Here is a 17,301-nt window from a genome sequence, read left to right as displayed (position 1 = left end):
GTCAGTTTGTTACTGGCTAGTCATTGAGTAAGTTAAATTAAAGAAAGCAAGCAAAAGTAACACAAAGATACTTAGTTTTGTGCCTTAGAGACTGTATTAAAGCAGTGAGGATCAACAAAAATGTATGTTCATCAGGCCTTTCATACTGTGGAATCCTGGTTACTAATACTGTTCTGGTTGCTGGATGTGAGGGAAATGAACAAATTTTCTACCGTAGTTAAGTATTAGGTAAGGAAATTACTTACTTTAACTTTTAACTTACTTGAATTATGACATTATAGCAAATTTTAGGAAGTTCTACTTTTTTTACATGCCTGCAGGTGTTTTGCTTCCACACCATTTCACATTGGGATTGTAATTTATGACAGTCTGTATCATTAACGGTTCTCCTAATCTACTTTTGATGTGCGGTATATTTACTATCTTTTTGCTTGTTTTTATGTTTTAGCAGGGTTCAGTTGCAGCGATCCAGCAGTTCCCTTTAATTGGGCAGCTTCTAGGAAGGCTCTGTTGGAATCCTTTTGTTATAGGATATGGTAAGAGTGCGTAATGATATTTCTGTAGCAGTTCCATAAACTTAATTCTAGAGAAATTAACATACTATAACTTGTTACAGACTATAATGTTTTTCCATAAAACCACAGCATTCTTTTTTTGCTGAAGTAAAATTTTGAGATGAAAAGGCTGGCCATATTATTTAAAATATCTGGCTTTGAGAAATGTTAAGTTTGCTTTTGGATCTAATGAATTTCATGGATTAGTTACAGAATCTTGACTTGGGACGAGTAGTTTTAAACCCAGTGAATGTTTAGGTGCATCATGATTTCCACTCTTATTTTCTTGTTGTATTGATTACGTTTTGCTAGGGTCTCAAATTACTTTCAACAGAAGTCTCTTCCAGTTACGTATCAGAATATTCTATTATTTAAGCTAATATAGGAAATTTGACTTTTCTGATACTTATGTTTTTCTAATTAATGTAAAGTCCTACTAAGTTATGATTGTGTTTGTTTTTATTGAATTTATTTTGAATGTGTATTTTCCCCACCTCTCCATCCTCAACTAATGAAAATGCAGATGGAATCAAAATTAAAACAGTAAAGTGGTGACATAGGAAAAAAACCAAAATGCTGTTACTGGTAGTGAATATGTGTGTGGGTGAGAATACAGAAGAGAAAATAAACTGGGCACAGGAAAGCCGTTGGGAGGGAGGAGACACTCCTTGTGCTACCTCACCAGCAGTTCTAGTGCCTTTTCCAGGAACTGAGATGTTGATATTTTGATAAATTACTTGGGATCTACTTTTAAGCAGAAACTAATTCTGAGCTTCTCTGTGAACCCCTTAAAATAAGCTTTAATCAGTCTGTTACTCTTATTAAAAAAAAAAAAAAAAAAAGTCACATTTTGTCTCTTCTGCTCTTATGCTTCCTTTTGGGGAATACAGGAAAAGACAGTTTTGCGTTCACCTGGAAGGGCTTATTAAGTCAAGCACTTGTGTGTCTGCTGGATTGGCTTTGCCTTCTAGACAGCTCCAAGCACGGGCAGAATGAACTTGTCTGCAAAAACAGGGTAGATGTGTGTAATGTCAGCACTTCTCTTCCAAAAGGAAAATTTGGGAAGGAACCACAGACAGAGCGCTGTCTAAACACAGTCCACACAGACCACTTTTGCAGACCAGCAAATGTGTGCTGTTTGAAAAGCCTTTTCCTACTTTACAGATGTATTTTCACAACAGAAAGGTTTCCCTTTTAATCATAGTTTCTGAGAATGTTCTTAGCTGTTGACGTTTACAATTACACACATGCTTTTCTTCTAAATTTTTGTTTGGAATATACAGGTGTTTAGACCATTAAATTTTCTGAGCTGACAATATATTGTTTAATAGAAAGTACCTTAGTCTATATTTTTCATCAAAGCTGAAATCCATCTGTGTCTGCTTTTGGCTCCTTTTCACAACAATCCCAGCAATATGTTCTCGGTTTCCTCTACTACTTTGCTCTTTTCTGTGTTCCTTCAGCATTTTCTGAAGCTGCAAAAGCACTTTTTCTGCGGGTTGATTGTTACATCTGAAGTTTGCTTGAGAGTGGAGTTTTACTACAGGGTTTTTGGTTTTGTCTCAAAGTGGCAAGCAACTGTTCAGAGAACTTTACTTGCTAAAAATGGAATCCTTCATTTTAAAGCTTAAAGATGAATCAAGGAAATTTTCTGACACCAACAGACCTGAGATGTCTGCTTAGACATTCCCACCACTTCCTCCTCTTAGAGCCACCTGAGCGCTCTTTGGACTGCTCTGTCTCAGATTCAGCAGTTTTTCGTTTTGTTTGGCACCAGTTCTGACGATATTCTTTAAGATAGGGCTGGCTATGGCAGATGCTGACTCTCAAGTGGGTTTCATGTAATTTCTCATTTGGATAAATAGCTCATTCAGGCATGTGTCTGACTCCAGGCCACCCTCGCAGTAGAAGGAACTAATTTTGTTCAGTTCAGTCTTTCATACTCATAAATGGAGAAGGAAAAACCTTATATTTCTGTATCATGTCCAAACCACAATACCTGTCACCCTAAATGAGTGTCTGTTGGTGCTGGAAGCTGCCATGGCTGACCACTGAGTGCAGGAAGCATGGCCTCTAAGGGAAAATAATCTCCTCATAAACACTCCTGGGCAGGAGGTGCCCAAGGTAACCTTATTTAGAATGCTAATGTGAGGGAAGCACGACTGAAGAAAATCTCATGGCTGTACTCGTGGTCCTAAACCACAAGGGATACATGAGGAATTCAGCCTCGGTAAGGAATTCCAGTGTTTTTTTTCTGTGGGCTGGGGGACTATCTTCTCAGTAGGACCCTCCTGGTTTGAGTTTTGAGCCCAGACTAACACTGTAAATGCTGGAGGATCTCTTGGTGGTTCTGTATGTCAGGATATGTGTGAACGTGCCTGCTTGTGGGTGCATTCATTTCCACTGAAAGCTCAGTTTAGCTAATCAACATTTTCTGATATATTTCAATAAAATTTTACAACGAGCTCTAAAAATAATATTTCTGGCTCTAAGATTAGAGTTTATTTCCTTCCATCTGGCCGCACTCATGACAGGTTTTTAAAAACTGCCTGTATCTTAGGATGATTGAGACCACACTGTGTTGTGAGAATAACATTCCCTTTTTTCTTTTTTCCCTTTTTTAAACAAAATTTTGTTCTGAGATTGGCAGGAAAGAAGTGCAATCTGACCGATCATAAAGGTTTAGGCTTTCGGCTGGTTGGTTGGTTTGGGGTTTTTTAATTCCTTTTTCTTTGTTTGTTTTGATTTTCTTGGGGTTTGTTTGGTTGGTTTTGTTTGTTTTAGAAAAACAACTTCCAATCTGTCTTGAATTTCCTATACAGAAGTTTATTTCCCTTAGTTGGAGATAGTTTTTATTTCCCTTAGTTGGAGACACGTTACCTACCTATCCAGTAGATAGTTGGTAACCTCTTTTGGGCTGTAATTTCCACCACTGAGAGTTTTTAATTTTATTTCTCTGGACATATTAATCGGTTGGTTATTTGGATAGTCAGCATTCTCTCATACCATAATAAGATCAAATGCCTTAGCTTGCATCCTGATATGGTTTTCAGTGCATATCTTGATGGTATGTTTTCCATGGGGATCACACAGTTGCTAGAAAACTGGGAGATAAAAATGCACCAGTAAGTTTTCTGTGGCTCTGTGTTTGGTCTTTTGATGTCATTATTTTTTGCAGTTGCTATAATTGTTTTAAGATAGTTAAAATAATTACATTAATTTTAATCTTCACATCTTTCACCCACTGTTCCAGAGCAGTTTTGAAAAGAAAACTGTGAAAAGAACCCAAGTGTGGCCCTCAGAGTGTGTCACTGGGTTCTTCAGCAAGAGGATTTTATGGGCTGCTTTCACAGATCTCTGGGAGACTACTTCAGTTTTGGTCAAAAAGTAATTTTGACTGGGAAAGTTTGGAGCTGTTCCGGTTCCTTATTTTTTGGAAACTGTTGGCACAAGCTATGACACCAGTATAACTTGGTTTCACCCGGGTTGATTTGAATTTATCCACCCAGGTGAATCTGTGTGAATCTACTCATGCTGTCAAAGTGTGCCAACTTTGTTTATCTGAGATTTGTTTTCACCATTTTTGTTTTTGTCATACTGATTTACACTTCTGACCGGCAGCAATACATGCAATTTACTTTATAGTGTGTAACAGGTCATCATGTATAGCAAAAAATCTTCTCACAGAAAGTCTGTTCAAGCAGTTATATGTATTTTCTTCACCTCTTTAATTTTTCTAAGTCAAAAAAGCCCCATAGCTTACATAAAATGAGTGCCTGACATACTATAGGCATACAGTATAAACCAGGTGAGTCAAAAGAAGGAATACTTGAACTGTGTGTATGTTGTTCGAGATAGGAGATTTGGACTTAATTTCCTTTTCTGTGTCACTTTCTGTGTAATTCATGAAATTGAAAATTTTCTCAATAGCCAGACTTTATAATCAGGCCATATTGTAGCATTAGTAATTAATAGTGTTTAAAATCTTAATTTTCCAAGAAGAAATTGGCTATCATTTAGTGGTTTAAACAAATAAACCACTCTTTGTTTACCTTTCCTCCCTTATAATGTCATAACAGAGTTTAGGTGAAATGTTTTTGAAGGAGATAAAGTTGCCCATTAGTGCTGATCTCTGAATGTTCTTGGGGTATGTTTACAATCAAAGTGTAAGGATACTTTGAATTTCTGCTGAGCAGTATGCAATATATGTCCTTTAACTTCAGTCTTACACAACCTAGGAAATTATTAGCCTTGTAAAAATCCTTATTAAAAAAAAGCTCCAAACACGTAATGTCAGAATACCCCAAGTTGTATTTGGTTAGAAGTGTATGTTTGGGAAACCATTTCTGTTGCAGAGATGTTAGTCAGTGGGAGGTCAGTAATGGCCTACGGGCTTGTTGGACATTTATTGAGGAATACTGGTTTAAATCAATGTTAACATCTCTGGTCACCTGGTGAAAATGCAGGCATTGCTTAATGGAGATTTTATTTTTTCCTCAGGCTTTCCCAACAAAGCACTTCTAAATAACACTGTTTATTACATCCTGGATAACAAATGCACAGAAAACAAAAGAAATCACTCCTTGGGCTTGATAATCAAATTGTCTCATAATATAATTTCTAATCCTCATGTGGTATCACTTGTTTTTATTATTTTTTACAATCATGGTGTTGCTTACTAAGTGGATATTATGTCAGGGCTACAATACTACATCCAGTTTTCAGAATTTTCATTTCAATCATGCAGTTTCATTCTAGGATTAAATTCACAGTAGCAACTCTTTGTATCTGCCAAAGAATATAAGAAAAAACCACAAAAACCTATTGAAAACAAAGTTTTGGGAAATAATCATAAGTGAAATGGCTCTTCAGCTGCTTACTCCAAATAATCAGCTCCTCTGTTACAAAATCTGTGCATCTGAGCAGTGACAGTATTGCTCATTATAGTAGATTCTTACAGAAGAGAACTCATTTCCAACAGTGGGTTAGAATTAAGTAAAACCCAATCTGATCCTGAGCAGAAAATCATAATAGGACTTTTTTTTCCATCAGCATTTACCTACTCTGCTGTCTGCAGAAATGTCATTTTCCTGAGACATGGGGACTTTTAATATATTTTTACGGATAACTTGATATTTTACCTTTTAGGTATGAACGACTTCATACTTCCCAAACTTAATTTTTTTGTAACTGAGCATACTTTAGTTTGTGCAAGCTTTGGACACAATGTAATAACTATTTTAATACTGTTGATCATTATTTATTATTAATGATATTAGGTACTGAATTGAAAGTTCTTTGATGATAGCCTCAGGCATTATTTCTGTAAATGAGTTACTAGGTCCTGCGAGTTTCTTAAGACCATCTAATTATTGTATAGATTTTGAACACTTCGATACCTTTTAAACTGCTGTTGCAGGAAATGATTACACAAGGTGTACTTATGAATAATGTTAAATGTGTGATGTGCATCTGATGGAATGGGAGCACTGTGAGTTGAGGCTGATATTTAGGGCTTTAGTTTTGTGGATGAATAGGGATTGTTGTGTGTAATTCTGTCTGTGGCTTTTCCTTTTCCCTCCAAATGTATGTATCTTTGTTTTTTTTCCCTGCAGATGAAAGCCAGAAGACTCTGATGTGGTGCCTCTGCTGTCTGTACAGCAGTGAGCCACAGAACCCTGTGGAACTGAAGGCCAACAGCTGGATACGGGTACGTGAATGAATCCTTCCCAGAACTGCTTTGAATAAACCGATTATTTAAAGGTGCTACATCTATAGACACGCTGTCATTCTGTTATTTAAGAAACTGCTTCAAACAACTTGCATACATATTTTGTTCAAGTCTATATCATTCTAATTATGACATAGTCACTGTTAGTTTGTCATTTTAAATCTTAAAAAGATGTGGCATTTTACAGTAAGTAGTTTTGATGGCTCGTAGCAGTAGTTTCATCAAGTCTGGATCCTGTGAACAGGAAGCAGCAATCACAAATCAGGAGGGAAGCAAGCATTGCTATTAAAAATAAGAACCTTTCAGTTAGGATAAAATAAATAACTGGAGAAATGCCATAGTTTGTTTTGAAAGCAACTTATATTTGCTCTAGAGCCCCTGGTGGTCCAGTGGTAAAGGCGCCGCGCTATCACTGTGGAGACCTGGGTTCAATTCCCGGTCAGGGCCACTCCCGGGCAGGTGGGGCTCGTTAGCCCTTAAAGGCAACCCACCTACGTCCTAAGGACCTCGCTGCCACCGTCCAAGCTCGCTTGGCCCCGGCAGATGAACCTTAGGATTAAAGGGTGGGCTCAGTTCCGCGCACACTGTGTCTCACCTAAAAAAAAAATCCAATGCGCAGGCTGGAAGGTGTAAAGACCTTCCCCGGATCTTCGCTCGCGAAGACTGGCCATTATTATTATTATTATATTTGCTCTATAATTTTATTCTTTTTCGCTTTTGTTTAATCTCCTGTGAAGAATTTAATTGTATCCAAACTTTCTTCAAAGGCAGACAGAGGGGAGGGGGCAGTGCTTGTGTGTGGATTTATATTTAGTGACTTAAGAAATAATGAATCCTTAACTTTAATCCCAAATCTAGGGTTTTGCATGGCACATCTGTTCATATTTTATATATTTCTGCACTGACTTAACAAAGCACACCAGCATGTAAATAACTCTCAGCACATTGGTGCTTAACACTTTACGTTGCTGAATAGCAATTTGGGGGTGCAGTGTTGTTGCTTTTGTGCCCTAGCATTTTCAATGGATCTGTATAAAAATGGTCTAAAATACAAATGGAATTGTTAATATATTTTTTTATATCTTATAGTCCTCATAACCAGTGAGGCTGTAGCAGCCTGAACATTATTTATGTACAGGTCTGCTAAAGCTTGAAGATACTTCTAGACTTCTCTAAATAGCTAATTTCTTACTTAGCAGTTTATTTTGTGTGTCATTTTTCCTAGGTGTGCATGTAATACTAGGGTGTACAAGTGACTATAAAATACTTGATGATGATGACGATGCAGATTCTCTGTTAGTAAATAAGTATATTTAGCCATGTGATGTTGTTGATTTATGTGCATTAGTCTCAGAAATAAGGTTCTCACAGTCTTTTAGATGCCCTCGGTGCCTGTGTATATCCATTTGGTGGGTTGTTCCATGCCATGAAATTCTGAACAGTCTAATACTAAGTAAAATCACCCTTATTTTCCTCCTGTCTTTAACGTTTTTCAGGAGGCTTTTACTGAGGTCAATATACTTGGAATTCAGAGTGTGCCAATGCTTGAATACCCAAGTAAAGTGATGCCAAAAAACCCTTGCCTTTTCTACTGTGGTTTTGCTGGTTGGTTATAGTCTTCACAATGACAGAGGAGCTGCATGCACAATAGCATGCAGTTAGTTATCAAACAGAGCAAGATTTGTCTTTATTTTTCCTCTTTTTTGCATTAATGATGTTAAGTGGTGAGGGAGAGTTGTACCCAGACAGTCTGTTTCTAGAGGGAAAAAACTAGTTGTTTTCATCTAGATTTGACTCATTTGATTAATGTTACTAAACTGGTGGTGTTGCTGATATAAGGAAAATTAATCAGGTAAGCAGTAACAAACATTAGGGGATAAATGGAGGTGGAACTGCTGCTTTTGTCAGCACTGCCGCCTGAAGCTGTCTTGCATTGAAACTAACATGTTAAGCATTTGATTCGAGCCTTTCTGTCACCTGCAGAAATTTCTCCACCCAGTCTGAGTCAAATGTAATAGCCACTGTGACTCAGTATGGGTCAAGAGTTAACCTAAAAGTTAGGAAAGATTGCATGGAGGAGTTGAAAGCACAAACATCTCTTGCTGTCATTCAGCACTTCCCTAGTTGCCTCAAGTGGGTGTAGCAAAGAATGAGAATACACCAGTTGGGATTAAAAGAAAAGATAATATTAAATTGTTTTCTATAGTTGTTAGAATTTCGTCTCAGTTTCTTACTGCTCAGTGGGCATGATCACAAAGCTTTTTGAAGAAGGTGGTTTTATTTCCCTTACATAATCATCAATGTAATTCTGTTTGCCAGCAATTGTGGTATAAGGACTATCACACTTATTTTTACAGAAGAACTTAAGTTAAATATTTTGCTACTCTTGAAGGTTTGCTTTTGCCACATGTGATGATGATTTATGTTTAAAAAATGAAATGCACACGCAGTAAGTCCATTCACCCACCTAATGTACACTTAACATTCTTTCCTCCCAAACTGCTTTATTTTCCCTATTATAAGTGTCTCAGAAGATTGTCATAGAAAGGGATCTAGACACATTTGCTATGCAAGCCATAGTTTGAGGTTAGCATCAGCTGTTTTAGTGTGGGTGACCAATCTCTGCAGTGATTTGATCTGACCTCAGCCTTGTTGGTAATGTGGCAGGAGCTTTTTACAGCAAGGATGTTTACTTGCTGATGAAGAAGATGCCCAATACATTGTGGTACACTACGGAAAAAATTGGCCAGAAGTCTAAAATTTTAGTTGAAACAAATTCTTAGGGGTGGGGAGGAATGTGGTTTTGTGGCTACATGGTGTAAAGGGAATTGAAGTCCAGGAATAAATTTTAAATAATGCACTGAAATCTGAATGCTACTTAAAAGGTTTTTATGGAAAATTTTCCTGTACTGTGACTGAAATGATGGATTATCTGAGGCATTTAAGCTCTCCCTCGAGGGTGTGGATAGCAGTCCATGACCACACAGAGTGGGGATCTGCGTCAGCACAGTGCACACTGTCCATGCACACTGACACAGGAGCTGTGGAAAACGAGTCTGCACAGCGGAGCTGCAGCTCAGCCTCTGTAGAAGGGATCTTCAGAGCAGTCTTGTCCTCTGGCCCTGCAACTGAGAGTTCATTAAGTTTCCTCAGCTTGATACTTCAGCATACACTGAGGAGAAATACTCGGTTTCCTAAAAGGTAAAGTAGTTCGCTGTGTAGGCCTGCATGCATCGAATAAATTGGGATCCTTGGGTATCCATTTAGTTGATGACAGAACAAAGAAAATGTCAAAAAAGCAAAGCAAACCAACCAGCCAACAAAATACCTCTCTCAAACAACCAGAAATCAGGGAGGACTGTGTAATGGAGACAGAGAACTTCGTCTCCTTACTATTAACTGTTACAACAACAACAACAAAACTTAATTTTCTTCCTAGTTATGGGGTTTAAGGTGACTTACCTTAAAATTTTCCTCCCAAAATGCAAAGTTATGTCTGATTGGAAAATTACTTGGTCAAATTAGCATTGAATCTCTTCTTTCCTTTGCTGTCACAGCTGTGTACATTGAGTATGAAATTACACCTTGTTTTTTTCATGGCAAGCATGAGTTCCTGAAGAGTATTTTGGTGCCTTTGCTTGCATCTTTGACTAAGGTCACTCCTAGGAAGGTTAATCTCAAGTCTTTTGTTTTTAGCTACTACACTGCTTTTTCAAAGTCTCAAAACATGTATTTAATGTGAGGTTACTTTTTAACTTCCTTGCCATTGTGGTAGAAAAAGCTGTGTTGTTTTTAGTGACAGGAAGTGTAGCTACCCAATTGAAGTGCATTTATTGCTACATTTCAGAAACCAAGATTGCACACATCTGTAAGCCCTTTAAAAAAATAAAATATGAAAATAAACTACTTGAAATAGTGCAGTGTAGACTGCAGGGTTTTTAGGACTGGGTGCTGTTTAAAATGGTAGACGTTTTTTGTTTTGTTTCTAATTCTGAACTTCAGCGCTGGGATCCGGGTTCCCTAGGTCTTTTATAAAGCCAAAACAGCGTAGGGAGTTAAGATACATGCTGCCATACATTTCTCTCTGTTTTACTCTCCCTTAGAGGAATACAAATGAACAAGACAATGTATACATAATAGCTTAAACATAGGGGTGGAAAACCTGTTAGGCTTGGCCTATGTTTTCAGAGGTGTTTTCTTGGCTTGGCCAAATTTTCCTTTCTGAAAATGTGTAGTTCTTTTGTGAATCTGTGCCCTGTGCATGGCCGTGTTATATTAATAGCTGCAGAAGTAATAGGTGTTCTTTGTAAGAGTAATTTTTAATGGCACTGGAATTATGAAAATTATTTTTGTTCTATTTTATAAAAATACCTAAGGCAACTTGTGTGTTTTGTCGTTCATTAGATTTTATTCATGTTTTCTCTTACCAGTGTATTATGGGTAATTTTTGAACTAAGCATGGTATAATGCCAAATCCATGTAAAAATTTTGATTCAGAGAGTTTTAATTTTACTGCAACTGAGTTCCTAGTTCCTTAACAGAACTATCTGGAGGATCTGCTTTTTTTATTATTATCAACTTAATACTAGAATTTTAATTGAATTGGTTCAGTTAATGAAGAACTGACCTTTCACCTCTACTTCTCAATCTGTGCCAGAATTTTCTGCAAAATGGTTTTTTCAAGACCATTGTTTTCTATGTTGCTTGGATATATCCAAGACTGTGATGAATAAACATTGAAAAGGTGGTCTCTCATTTGTGGTTCAAAATGGAAACATTTTTGATTTACTTCTTGGGACAGATATCCTGCATTGAAACTCTAGTTACCTCTCCCTATAAACTTGCACTTGTGTGTGTTTTTTCATTTCTCTTAGAGTGTCAAGGGCTTCTTGGCTTGTACCTTGGATCATCCAGCTGTCTGATCAGGTGTTTCCATATTTGTGATTCTTAGCAGTTTAATTCATTGACATGTTTTGGTTTGACAACAGTACTCAAGAACAGAAGGAGAAGAACATATTAAAAACAGGAGTTCAGCAAAATTAAATTTCTTAAAATTTTAGTATTTTAATGAGCCTACGTTTTGTCTGTCAGGAATGAATTGCTCATTGATTTGCTGGGACTTTGCAAGGTTATTTATTTATTTCTGAGTAAGTCTCATACAAATTGAAAAAGAATTATTAAAAGAAAGAACTTACACAGTAGACACTGATGGATCTACAAGCAAACTGTAGAGAATAGCTCTGAAAAAACCTCTGAAGTCATGTTAAGAAAAGGCCAGGGACTCTGAAACTTGTATGCTTTCTTTCATGTATTTTGGCTTTTATTTGGAATGAGTGACCCAAGCATTTCCAATATTTCTGTCATGGAGGATTCACAGTAAATCATGAAGGAACTGAGAGGGACTAAATTAGTTTTTGAAAATACAGATATTCTCATCATGTCTTTATAAAGTATCCAAAATAGCTTTTATATTAATTGGAAGCTGAAAAAGCTAGGTAGACTCTGTAATTCTCGTCATAGAATCATCGCTTTAATCACTTTTGTGCCCCTTCTCTTGCCTCTCTCTAAGGGTCTGTGTCCTTCCCGTGCTGGGGCCCCAGTGCTGGGTGCAGCTCTGCAGGTGGGGTCTCCCCAGGGCAGAGGGGCAGGATCCCTCCCTCCCTGCTGCCCACCCTGCTCTTGATGCAGCCCAGGACACAAGGGGCCTTCTGTGCTGCGAGTGCACACTGCTGGTCATGCCCAGCCCCTCATCCACCAGCACCCCTCGTCCTTCTCGGCAGGGCTGCTCTCGATCTGATCATCCCCCAGCCTGGGTGACACTGGGGTTGCCCTGACCCAGGTGCAGCACCAGCACTTGGTCTTGGTAAACCTCATGAACCACTTCTTGAGCTTGTCCAGGTCCCTCTGGATGGCATCTTGGCCTTCAGGTGCGTCAACTGCACCACTGAGCTTGGTGTCATCTGCAAATTTGCTGAGGGTGCACCTTGTCTTCTATATAGTCTAAATCTACCCCTTTTAGTTAAAAATGTTTTCTTATTGCAACAGACACTCCTAAGAAGTCTATCTCCCCCTTTCTTGTAAGCCAGCTTTAAGTACTGGTAGGCAGCAATAAGGTCTTAAGACCTCACAATAAGATAACTGTGTTTTCTTCTGTGTCTGTTTTGTGGTTAGAAGCCTGTGTTGGAGGATATATGGCTTTTTGTTAAAATACAGTATGCTGAGTATGCAAGGCAGAGTTTGGAACTGGGTACACATGTTCGTAGTACATAGTAATGACAGCCTTTTTGCATGTTATGATAGCTGTTTACTCACTCAGTGGTGTGTATTCTTACATACCAGTATGTGGCATTCCTGGTATTACATACAGGTACACATATGTTCGTTTCATATTAATATATACACAGTTTTCCATTTCACAGCATTCTGTGAATTCATTCACTTTTTTTTTAATAGTGGTCTCGAGATAAGAAACCAGTGTCCCTTCTGCTCATGATGTGTGGCACTGTTTCTTTTCATTCTTAGTTGTCTAATGATGCTCACACTAGTGAGAAATCTGTTTTAAGATTCCTGAAATTTTTGGCAGCAGTTCAGGATCCTCACTAATAGGAAAATTAATTTCACTATCTTCATTGCTGTATGCACAGTGCATTCAGTTGAACTGAATTTTGTCTTTTCTTGCCCATAATTATTCCAGGAGTGTGGAATAATTCTACCTGTGTTTTTCCTTGTGTTGATAATGACTAATTCTTTATATTTATGGGTATTTTAATTCTTAGGGGCTTTGTGTCTCAGGGTCTGTAACATTAAAAAGTGTATGAGAACAGGTTAGTAAGCCTTGGTTCTGAAGTGCTTAGAATGAAAAAGTCATCGTGCAAATGGATTTAGAAAAAAGCAGAAAGAAACAATTATTCCTTTCCTCCAGCCTTCTCCCTCTCTCACTGTTAGAAAAGTGCAAGTAGTATTCTGAACAGTGCAGTTTTTTATATTTCCTGTTCTTTGTTTTTCCTTATTACACAGTTTCATGGTAACCCATTTATCTATCTCCATGCTTTGGCTTTTTTAAGGACAAAGTAATCCATCTCTTCCCAATGTTTGTAGTATGTCTCTTATATTCCTTGTTGTGCTGCTCCGACGTTTTAATTGATGCTGTCACCATTGTCACTGCTGCTGGCTTTGCGAGTTTATTTGCTGCAGGCACGAGATGCTCCCCACGATGCCGGGTACAACAAAGTAGGCGTTGTTTCGTGGCTGGTGCTTTGTGAGGAGCCCCCCTTTCCCGGGGCATGGGCACAGCCGCGAGCTGTGGGGCGCGGTGCCGCTCGGAGCCGGGAGATGGCATCGCCGCACTGAGGGATCCCCTGTCCCTCACGCATCCTGCTCCGCTCCCACCCCCGCTTCCAGAGCACTCTGGCTTGGATGCTGTTAGCCACTGCACTAATGGCAGGAATGCTGTGGCCTTTTCCGGGTTCCAGGTGGATGTGTTCTGTTAAAAAGGCTGTTTTATGTGCTAGGTTGTAATTTGTTAAATTTGTCAGAGCATGACCTGGGTCGGAAAGGACCCTGCCACGGGCAGGGAAACCTTTCACTAGACAAGGTTGCTCAGAGCTCCAGCAAGCCTGCCCTTGAACACTTCCCAGCTTCTCTGGGCAACCTGTTCTAGTGCTCGACCATTCTCACGGTACAGATTTTTCCCCTAATATCTAATCTAAACCTTGTAGTTTGAACACATTCCCTCTTGTCCTGTCACTACATGCTCTTGTAAATACTCCCTCTCTGCCTTTCTTGTAGGCTCTTTTCAGGCTGCAATGAGGTCACTCCAAAGCCTTCTCTTTTAAAGGCTAAACAATCCTAATCTTAACTTTTCCTTGTACAAGAGGTGCTCCATCCCTCTGATCAACTCGGTGACTCTCCTCTGGACTTGTTCCAAGAGGTTGATGTCATAGAATCATAGAATCAGCTGGGTTGGAAAGGACCTCTGAGATTATCACGTGCAATCCTTGATCCAACCCCACTGTGGTTCCCAGACCATGGCACTGATGCCACATCCAGTCTGCCCTTAAACACCTCCAGGGAGGGAGAATCCACCCCCTCCCTGGGCAGCCCATTCCAATGGCTGATTACCCTCTCTCTAAAGAATTTCTTATTATCCAACCTCAACCTCCCCTGGCTCAGCTTAGACACAGCACTCCAGGGGTGGCCTCCCCAGGGCTGAGTGCAGGGCAAGAATCCCTTCCCTGTTCCTGCTGCCACTGATCCTGAGCCAGGCCAGGATCCATCGGCCCTCTTGGCCCCCTGGGCACACTCTGGCTCCTGTTCAGCTCCTGTCCCTCCACACTCCCAGCTCCCTTCCTGCCTGGCTGCTCTCCAGCCACTCTGTCCCAGCCCTGGGGCTGCCAGGGGTTGTCGTGGCCAAAGGGCAGGACCCGGCACTTGGCCTGGTTGAACCTCATCCCATTGGGATCAGCCCATGGATCCAGCTTGTCCAGGTCCCTCTGCAGAGCCCTCCTGCCTTCCAGCACATCACACACCCCCAGCTTGGTGTCAGCTGCAAATTCACTAATGGTGGACTCAATCCCCTCATCTAAATCGTCCATAAAGATGTTAAACAGGACTGGGCCCAGCACTGATCCCTGGGGACACCACTGGATGCAGCCCCGTTCCCACCTCTCTCTGGGCCCTCCAGCCAGTTCCTAACCCAGCACAGAGTGCCCCTGTACATGCCATGGGCTGCAGCTTTTCCAGGAGTGTGCTGTGGGAGAGGTGTCCAAGGCTTTGCTGTCCTTGCTGTGCTGTCCCGTGCTGGGGCCCCAGTGCTGGGTGCAGCTCTGCAGGTGGGGTCTCCCCAGGGCAGAGGGGCAGGATCCCTCCCTCCCTGCTGCCCACCCTGCTCTTGATGCAGCCCAGGACACAAGGGGCCTTCTGTGCTGCGAGTGCACACTGCTGGTCATGCCCAGCCCCTCATCCACCAGCACCCCTCGTCCTTCTCGGCAGGGCTGCTCTCGATCTGATCATCCCCCTCCACGGTAAACCTCATGAACCACTTCTGGAGCTTGTCCAGGTCCCTCTGGTTCCTGTCCTTAGGTGTGATGAGTGTCATGAGGATGACAAATAAAGATGAGTGCACTCTGTAAGGAGGGACCAAGTTGAATTTGATTTCAGCAACCAAATTAATGAGTATAAAAGAATGCTGTTACAGAACAAGCATGGACAGGCCATTCTCTGGAGCTGGTAAAAAGAAAAATTGGGAATTAGCTGTTGTGCATTATACTTTTATCTTCAGCTGTTCTGTGTTATAAAAGTTTTCCTTTCTTAGTTAAAACTAAGAGCAGTTGTTAAATAAATATGTCTCATAAAAATGGAAACAAACAAGAGCAGTCTGCCATATTTCCTGCTGCTAATGATTGCGTGTTCTAGAGGCTTTTGTGAACATACAAGAGATTCTGGATAACTACACACAAGTGATCCCTTTTATGATACTGCTTTGTTTATGTTTGAAGGGTTTTTAGATGGTTTTTAAAATGTTTGATGGGTTAGAGCCTTAAAGTACTGGAACTTAATGTATTTTTAGAAATTTTATTGTTATGCTATGCAGTTATTAATGTTCTCAAGATTCATGAAAATTTTAATCCAATTTTAAATGACACATAGGCTCATATCCTGTGGACAGGATGGGAAATGCAGATTTTAATGTAAGACATCAAAGTTGCATGCAACAAACCTGAATGTTTTATGTGACTTGTGAGTCAAAGAATGAGAAGTGTATTAGTTTCCTGAATTGGAAAAGCTAATTTTAAAATGTTCCAGATACAAGAGGAAGGCATAGAAGGTACTGTCTCTCAGTTTGATGTTTAAAAATGTTTTACCATGTTTTTATTTTTAATGTGTGAAGTTAGATAAACAGGTTAGTATACCTCAGTGAATGTAATAACTGATAAACTGACAATTTTCCCATTGTTTATTTAAGAAATAAATGATCAGAAGCATTTGTGCCACTGTAACTTCTGGGTAGTTCTCAGTGCCCCACACTGTACAAGGAAGTTTAGATACAAAACAGTGGCAGTGACTCTACAGTTGTGTTTTGCTCCCTTGATACACGGTGCACGTGCAAGCTTTTGGACTAGACCTCAGGAGCAGAATGGCACAGGTGTCTGAAGGGCACTTTATTCCAGAGGGGTTTTTCAGTGTGCTAGCAAAAGTGAGGAAACTATTCTGACTGCAGATGGAACATGTTAAATGCCAAGGCCCCACCCCCCCATATGTACAAAAGAGTCAGATGTGCCATTTTGTCAAAGACAGTGATGTTAACCCTCAGAAAAGTGAGAAGACAACTTTCCTTTTTGTAATTACTTGGCATAAGTTAACTGGTGTTTTAAAACTATTTTGTTTTAGTTCAGCCAGTGTGATCTTGGTGAACTGTTACTTCAGACTTGTACACGAAAGCCACGTGCACATGTGTTGTGTGAAGTAAAACATAAAAATGAGATGTGTCAGAGACTGCATAAGGAAGGTGAAAATATTAGAATCTGTGAAACAGTTTGTAAAAAAGAATGAAAAAACCCCAGTCTTACAAACTTAAGGGCTGACAGTGTAGCTCCTGAGCTACAAAAGCCTTGTGTGCCTGTGCTTAAATGCAGTTCCCAAGTGAAGCCAGAAAGACCCAGCTTCTTAGAATACTTGTTCACACAGCACTGTATGACTGGCCTGGAGCACAGACAGGCAAACCCCTAGGAAGGAGGGATAAGAAAGATACAATTAAATGCCTACTCTGTCCATACAGTTTTCCTAAGTCTTTGAGTGTTGCCAGAGACAGGATAGAAGGCTATTTTTATGGTATTTCTTGACCCAACTCTACCAACAGTTTCACCAAATCTGCACAGAATGCTACACCAACAGGCCAACTCAAATCCACCCCTATAATTTATACAGTCTGCTCAGGGAATTTTAACATTCACCCCTTGGCTCCTCCTCACTCAACTCCTGGATGAGGTGGTGAACTCATGCAGTGGGGGCAATGGG

General features: G+C 39.9%; 1 protein-coding gene across 1 annotated transcript in view; it reads left to right on the top strand.

Annotated features, from left to right (window-relative positions):
• Positions 1 to 17,301, top strand: part of FANCC (FA complementation group C) — a 68,086-nt gene that overhangs the window by 11,553 nt on the left and 39,232 nt on the right. Inside the window, exons 3-4 of the mRNA XM_050328875.1 lie at positions 449 to 536; positions 6,170 to 6,264. Coding sequence (XP_050184832.1) covers positions 449 to 536; positions 6,170 to 6,264 — 183 coding nt within the window. The remainder of the gene's footprint in view (positions 1 to 448; positions 537 to 6,169; positions 6,265 to 17,301) is intronic.

Source organism: Myiozetetes cayanensis, unplaced genomic scaffold (assembly GCF_022539395.1).
Source record: "Myiozetetes cayanensis isolate MyiCay16 unplaced genomic scaffold, myiCay2020 scf4, whole genome shotgun sequence".
NCBI classification, from domain to species: Eukaryota; Metazoa; Chordata; class Aves; order Passeriformes; family Tyrannidae; genus Myiozetetes; species Myiozetetes cayanensis.
The sequence above is the reverse complement of the archived record's forward strand: the minus strand, read 5'-3'. Positions and strand labels throughout refer to the sequence as shown.